Below are 8,483 nucleotides of genomic sequence, written 5' to 3' on the forward strand. Positions count from 1 at the left end.
ACAGTCGGTGTACTAAAGGCATTCTGTTGGAAAATAAGATGCCCACCAAAGTTAAAACATTTTCTATGGCAATTGGTGACTGGATCTATAGCAGTCAAGAAGAATCTGCATGCAAGAGGGATACAAGGGGACATATGTTGTGCAAGATGTGGAGCCTATGAGTAATCGATAAACCATGTGTTTTTCGAATGTCCTCCAGCACTTCAGGTTTGAGCTCTCTCGAAAATACCATCAAATCCAGATATTTTCCCAACATCTTATCTCTTCGCAAACATGGATCATCTTTTTTGGAGAGTCTTTCCTCGGATGGATGATCATCAGTTTTCATGGATACTATGGTACATTTGGAAAGGAAGGAATAATAAAGTCTTTAGTAACCTGAATATTAATTCTAGGGACACTTTTAAGTTGGCATAAACAATAATCAACACTCTGGGCTGAGGTACATATATTGAATGAATAGAGGACAACACAAAACGTCGAGGTTATGACACTACCGTCAATTCTAGGAAGATGGTGTTTCACAGATGGTTCTTGGAAAGAGAATGATACTTTCTCCGGGAAGGTTCGTTTAGTACTTTAGAAGGATTCGATGGGCTGATGGGAGCGAGAAATGTTAGAGCTAGTCTCTCTCCTCTCCATGCAGAGATGAAAGCGCTACTCTGGGCAACAGAATGTATGAATAATTTACGGCAGTTTCATGTCACGTTTGCAACGGATTGTTCTCAATTGGTGAAGATGGTTTCGGAACCAGAAGAATGGCTAGTTTTTACAAGTTATTTGGAAAATTTAAAAATCCTGAAAGAAATTTTTCTCCGATCAGAGATCATCTATGTACCAAGAACGCAAAATACTAAGGCGGATAGCCTAGCATGCAGTGTAAGGAAGCAACCGTCTTTCGTTGTTCACATGGATGCAGATCTCCCGATGTGGTTCACAAAGTCAGTATGAGTCTGTATAAGTTGATGACAAAAAAATGATCATTCTGAAAAATCTAATTAAACAAGGTTATTAACCGTTTCATTAGACTTAACTATTTTTTTTTTGTCTTGCCTTATATTTCTATATTTCTCTAACAATAAAAGATAACGTGACATACATATTAAAATTTGTGGTTCAGTCAATCCTCTTATTTATCGGTAAACAAAAATATTATACCATATAATTTACCTTATAATTCTCTAACAATACTTTAGACAATACTCTTATTTATTGTACAATGTTATAAATGAATTGATGTATGTACATAACCGGCCCGGTCCATAAACCGGCCCATCCGCAGGAGAGAGAGAGAGAATAGAGAGTTGGCCTATTGAGGAGAGAGAGACGCGGCCACATACATGTTTTCCTTTTCCTTGTATGATTAGGATTTCCTTTCCTTGTAATCTTTCCATATAATATATTAGTAGTTTTCCTAATTCTAGTTGGTTTAAGTTTTGGATACTTTCCTTTTTTATATATCTTGTAATCTTTATATAAAGGAACACACTTTATGATTAATGAATAACAGAAACTTACAGTTCTAAATCCTAAGTTTCACAACACGTTATCAGCACAAAACTCTTAAACACCCTGAGCCTAAAACCAAATCAACAAAACCCCAAAAACCCTAACCCTAATCCGACGAACCTGTCGAACCCTAAACTCGATCGCGTCTTGCGTCCGTCTCAGCCTCCGCTCACGATCCCGACGATCTCCGCTCCAGCTCGTAGACGCGCGTTCCCGATAGAAGCCGACGAACGTCCCCGGTAGCAGTTGGCTCGCGTTCTCAGTATCAGCCCAGCACGCGACCATTCCAGCTCGTTCCAGCTCGCGTTCCAGCTCGTTCCAGATCGCGTCCAACCGTCCAGCTCGAGGTTCTCTTGGTGGTCCGGTTCTACAATCTTCAAAACCTAAAGGTAATTCGAATTCTGAAAACATGAAATCGAATTTGGCTGTTTTGTAAAAATTAAAACCCTAAAAACCTAATCTCTAAGATAAAGCCATAGGACAATAGATCAAAACCCTAGATGAGTAAATCGAAGCTCTAAAAGTTCGATGAGTAAATCGAAGCTCTATAAGTTCGATCCCCAAACCCTAAAGACGAGATTGATCCATTGATCAATTAAAATCAAAACCTTGAAGGTTTTTGAATCTCAAAATTAAACTCATTTGATCTAAGATCAAATCAAATTCCCAAAACCCTAATCTGAAAAAAAATCGATTTGTATTGTTTGGAATTTGAACATTGATTGATCACCTAGAACTATTGATTAGGATTGTTTAAACTTGAATATGAATTTATCTTGTTTAAACTGAAACCCTAAATAACCTAGTCGAGATTATTTTGAAATCAAATCTGAATTGTGGCCGTGTAGCCTTGTTGCATTCTAGGTTAATTGTTCAAGATCTGATCATACTCGTGGCCGTGTGGCCTTGTTGCATTCATACCTAAACCTAATCATATTTATTGATTGCAATTGCACTTAGAATCTCATGTTAGGATGGTATTGAATTAAAATCAAGTAACCATGATGTTTGTTCTTTACTTGGCCGTGTGATCATATAGAAACATCTATGCTAGGATTGAAATTACACAATAAACCATATGCATTAGAACAAACCGAACTGAATGCATTCATCAGCCGTGCGGCTTGTTTCCTATTGTGGCCGTGTGGTTTAGTCTTGGCCGTAAGACATATTAATTATTCAAACACTAATAATACTCCTAAAAGACCTAATATAATTAAATCTATAATTTCAGATGTCGAAAATCAATAACTTGGACTTTGCTGCCCTGAATCTCTCTGGAGACAATTACCTTCAGTGGGCACTTGATGCTAAGATCATCTTGAAATCCAAGGGTCTCGGTGAATGTATCACTGAGAACAGTAATCCTAATGAGAAGGATCGTTACAGAGCCATCATGATCATTCGTCATCATATAGTTGAGAGTCTTAAGGATCAATATCTAACCATTGAGAATCAACTAGATCTTTGGAACGAATTGAAATCGAGATATGATCACTAGAGAACGAGGCTCGGTCTGATTGGAGAGATCTAAGAATCCAAGACTATAAGTCCGTGGACGAGTACAACTCGACCATGTTTAAGATCGTTTCAAAGTTGAAACTGTGTGGTGAAAGTATTACGGATGAGTATATGCTTGAGAAAACATTTTCCACTTTCCACACAAGTAATGTGCTGTTACAACAACAGTACCGTGAGAAGGTTTTAAGACCTATGCTGATCTTATCTCTTGTCTATTGCTTGCTGAGCAGAATAATCAATTACTAATGAGAAACAGTGAGATGAGACCTGTTGGCTCAGCAGCACCACCCGAAGCACACACTACTGAGGACAATAAAGAGTCCCATCATGTCCAAGGAAACGGCTATCATGGCCGTGGTCGAGGAAGTAGATATGGACGTGGCCGTGGCCGAAGTTCCTTTGGCCGCGGACGAGGGAATCAAAATGGACGAGATCAGGGACGTGATCGTGGCTCATTTGGAAGAGGCCATGGTCGCAGCCGTGGATCTTCGTTCAAACCTCAACACTCGACCAACTCAAGTAAATCAGTGTGCCATAGATGTGGTATGGGCAATCATTGGGATAAGACTTGTAGGACTCCCAAGCATCTTGTTGATCTCTATCAAGAGAGTTTGAAAGGGAAGAATCATGAAGCCCATATGGTTTATCAAGACAATGAAAAGGACTTCGATCATGACAAAGACGATCTTATGGATTATGAAACTTCAGATTGTCTCAAAGCCTGAAGTGTGATTTCGACATTTGTAATCTAAAAATTCTATTTTTTTGTGTTTCCATGTTGTCATTTCTTTGAACTTGAAAGCTTAATAAGAAATGAAAAAGTTTTAAATATGAAGTCTCTAAGTAGCATCCTTTTGAATCTTGTTTTAGAAATGAACGAGAACAAGGATGTACTCGTTGTGGACAGTGGATCAAGCCACACGATCTTAGAAGATAAGAGATACTTCATTAACCTAACTCTTAAAAACGCCACCATCTCCACCATTGCAGGTATTGCTAGTCTCATAGAGGGGCACAGCCATGCCAATATCCTGTTGCCTATGGGTACACATCTTGAGATATCAGATTCCTTGTATTCACCCAATTCTAAGAGAAGTTTACTAAGCTTTAAAGACATTCGTACGAATGGATTTCATATTGAAACCAAGGGCAAAGGAAACAAAGAATCTCTTCAAATATTTGAAATTGTCCATGGCAATAAGAAAGTCTTAGAATCCATACCCGCACTATCTACTGGTCTTTACCATACTAAAGTCAGTATGATCGAAGCTAATGCCACTTTGAATAAAGAGGCAATCGACAATTTCACTCTATGGCACGACCGGCTTGGCCATCCCGGTTCGACCATGATGCGTAAACTAATCCTGAACTCAAACGGCCATTCTCTTAAAGAGAAACGAATTATCCCTAAGCACCCATTGTGTGTTGCTTGTTCCCAAGGGAAACTCATTTCTAGGCCATCACTAGTTAAAGTCACTAAAGAGACTATAAACTTTCTGGAAAGAATTCAAGGAGACATTTGTGGACAAAATTCACCCACCTTGTGGAACATTTCGATATTTCATGGTCCTCATTGATGCGTCCACTAGATGGTCGCATGTTTGTCTCCTGTCGACCAGAAACTTGGCATTTGCCAGGTTGCTTGCTCAGATAATTCGATTACGAGCTCATTTTCCAGATTTTCCTTTAAAGATTATACGTCTTGATAATGCTGGTGAGTTCACTTCCCAAGCGTTTAATGATTATTGTATATCCATGGGGGTAAGTGTGGAACACTCCGTGGCACATGTACATACACAGAACGGCTTGGCCGAATCATTTATAAAACGCATACAGCTCATAGCTCGACCATTACTCATGAGGTCGAGACTTCCGGTCTCAGCATGGGGACATGCGGTCCTTCACGTGGCCGAACTCATACGCATCAGGCCATCAAGTGAACATAAGTATTCCCCATTACAATTACTTACGGGTCATGAGCCAGACGTATCCCATCTTAGGACATTCGGCTGTGCCGTTTATGTACCAATAGCTCCACCACAGAGAACAAAGATGAGACCTCAAAGGAGGATGGGGATATATGTTGGATTTGATTCCCCCACGATTTTGAAGTATCTTGAGCCAACTATGGGTGATTTGTTTAAGGCCAGATACACGGATTGTCATTTTAATGAATCCAAACATCCAACATTAAGGGGAGATAGCAGTAAAATGGTAAAAGAAATTTCATGGAATCAAACATCCATTTCTTGGAAAGATCCTGGAACTCAAGAATGTGATCTAGAAGTTCAAAAGATCATTCATTTACAAAAGCTAGCTAATCAATTGCCAGATTCCTTTGCTGACCCGAAAAGAGTGACAAAGTCATATATACCAGCTGCTAATGCACCAATAAGAATTGATGTTCAAGAGCGACACAATCAAGTTGCTACAGAGTCTAACCAACGTGTGAAACGTGGTAGACCAATAGGTTCCAAAGATAAGAACCCTCGAAAAATAAAAAAAAGGTGCAACCGAGGTTCATAAGACACCAGACACGGCCGCAGCCGATCAAGCCCGTGATGTGGCCGCGTCCGACCCGGCTTTAGACATGGCCGGACCTGATGCCACTGATGTGGCCGGCCCTGATGTGCCAAATAATGTTGCTTGGACGCCTTGCTTCATGGTACTGATGGGATAGATAATAATGAGATCTCAATAAACTATGTCTTGTCTGGGAAACAGTGGAACAGAAAACATGTCGACATGTATGATTTATTTTCTTATGAAGTAGCACTTGAACTTATGGAAAATGAGGATCAAGAACCCACGTCTATATATGCATGCATGCAAAGATCAGATTGGCTTAAATGGAAAGAAGCCATAAACGTGGAGTTAGAATCACTGAGAAAAAGAGGTGTGTTAGGTCCAATAATCCGAACACCTCATGATATTAAACCAGTGGGATACAAATGGGTCTTTGTGAGGAAAAGAAATGAGAATGGTGAAGTCGTGAGGTATAAAGCCCGACTTGTTGCACAAGGATTCTCACAGAGACCAGGAATAGATTATGAGGAGACATACTCCCCTGTGGTGGATGCTACGACCTTCAGATTTCTAATAAATCTGGCCGTGAGAGAGGGTCTGAATTTACGGTTAATGGATGTTGTAACCGCATACCTATATGGTCCACTGGATAATGAAATCTATATGAAAGTCCCAGAGGGTATTGAATTGAAAAACAAAGAGAGTTCTCGAGAACAACATTGTATTAAGTTGAGTAAATCTCTTTATGGACTGAAACAATCCAGACGAATGTGGTACAATAGACTCAGTGAGTACCTAGTGAAAGAGGGATATAAAAATGACCCTATCAGTCCATGTATTTTCATTAAGAAATTCTAAAATCAAGGGTTCGTGATCATAGCAGTATATGTTGATGATCTGAACATCCTTGGAACCTCTGGAGAGATTTTCCAAACGGTTGAATACCTTAAGAAAGAATTTGAGATGAAAGATCTCGGGAAAACGAAATTCTGTTTGGGATTACAACTTGAGTACATAAATGATGGTATCCTTGTGCATCAAATGACTTATACAGAAAAGGTACTCAAGAGGTTTAATATGGTCGATTGCCATCCACTGACCAGTCCCATGGTCGTGAGATCACTCGGCCTGGACACTGATCCCTTCAGTCCCAAGATGGACGATGAGGATGTCCTTGGTCCCGAAATGCCTTATCTCAGTGCCATAGGAGCTTTAATGTACTTGGCAACTCACACACGGCCTGATATAGCCTTTGCCGTGAACCTACTATCTAGGTTTAGCTCATGTCCGACCCAGAGGCACTGGAATGGGATTAAACATGTTCTTCGTTACATGCAAGGAACGAAAGACTTGGGTCTATATTATACTAACCATAACAAAGATGGTTTAGTTGGCTTTGCTGATGCTGGTATCTGTCAGATCCACATCAAGCACGATCGCAGACATGATATGTCTTTACACATGGAGGTACGGCCATATCATGGCGTTCCATGAAACAGACCATCGCGGCCACATCATCCAATCACTCGGAAATATTGGCCATTCATGAGGCCAGCCGCGAGGTCGTTTGGTTGAGGTCGATGACCCAACATATCCGATCAGATTGTGGGATGGTCCAGTGCAAAGAGCCGACCGTTATCTTCGAGGACAATACGGCTTGCATTGCTCAGCTCAAAGATGGTTATATCAAAGGGGACATGACAAAGCATATTTTGCCTAAGTTCTTCTTTACCCACGATTTGCAAAAGACCGGAGAGGTCAAAGTGGTCCAAGTACGGTCCAGTGAAAATTCGGCTGACTTGTTTACTAAAGCACTTCCTACATGCACGTTCAGGAAGCTCACGCATCAGATTGGGATGTGTAGGCTGAAAGACCTCCACTGAGGTTCACATCAGGGGAAGTAGTACGTGTTGTACTCTTTTTCCTTATCATGGTTTTGTCCCACTGGGTTTTCCTGATAAGGTTTTAATGAGGCAACATTAAGCGTATTACAATCCCTGTATGGTTATGGCATCCAAGGGGGGGGGGGTGTTATAAATCAATTGATGGATGTCCATAACCCGTCCGGTCCATAAACCGGCCCATCCGCATGAGAGAGAGATAGGAGAGAGAGATAGGAGAGAGAGAGGCGGCCACATACATGTTTTCCTTTTCCTTGTATGATTAGGATTTCTTTTCCTTGTAATTTTTTCATATTATGTATTAGTAGTTTTCCAAATACTAGTTGGTTTAGGTTTTGGATACTTTCATTTTTATACATCTTGTAATCCTTATATAAATGAACACACTTTATGATTAATGAATAACAGAAACTTACAGTTCTAACATACAAAATAATTTTGTTCACGGAAACATTATACCAAACCTGTATCATTCGTTTGAGTCAACTAATTTTTAAAGGCAACTAAATTTATAACAAATTGAAAATTGAATGTGTTCCAAAAAAAGAAAAAGGAAAATTGTATATTTTTATATTTTCACCTTATTTTAAAAACCCAATATATATCATATATTGTTACAAAATGTTTTAACCAAAAAAAAACAATATACTGTAGATATACTATTTAAATCCAATAAGTTTATTAACCTTAATAGATTTCAAAACTCATTTAAAAGTTAGCATATATCGTACATCATATAATACTGTGTCATCTTACATTATATAGCTCCAAATATTTACAAAATCAAATTTAATACAAACACTTTAGCAAACCATATGTAAAAAATCAAAATTATATATTTTACATTAAATTATTTTTTTATTAAACGGTTTAAAAGACTTTTTTATTTAATATAAGCTATCCCCTAGACATTATTTGTGAAGTGATTTCATACATGTCATCTCCATAATCACTCTCACCAAAAAAATGTGACATGCCATACTAAAATTGATGACATGGCTTATAGTTAAAAGTGACATGGACAAC

At 39.1% G+C, this 8,483-nt stretch overlaps 1 protein-coding gene across 1 annotated transcript; it reads left to right on the top strand.

The window, feature by feature from the left end:
- Positions 1-7,136: 7,136 nt before the first annotated feature.
- LOC125588277 lies at positions 7,137-7,439 on the top strand. The gene has a single exon (XM_048759545.1). The coding sequence runs from the start codon at positions 7,137-7,139 to the stop codon at positions 7,437-7,439; it is 303 nt and encodes a 100-aa protein (XP_048615502.1).
- The last annotated feature ends 1,044 nt before the right edge of the window (positions 7,440-8,483 follow it).

The sequence above is a fragment of the Brassica napus genome, chromosome C6 (genome assembly GCF_020379485.1).
Source record: "Brassica napus cultivar Da-Ae chromosome C6, Da-Ae, whole genome shotgun sequence".
Taxonomy (NCBI): domain Eukaryota; kingdom Viridiplantae; phylum Streptophyta; class Magnoliopsida; order Brassicales; family Brassicaceae; genus Brassica; species Brassica napus.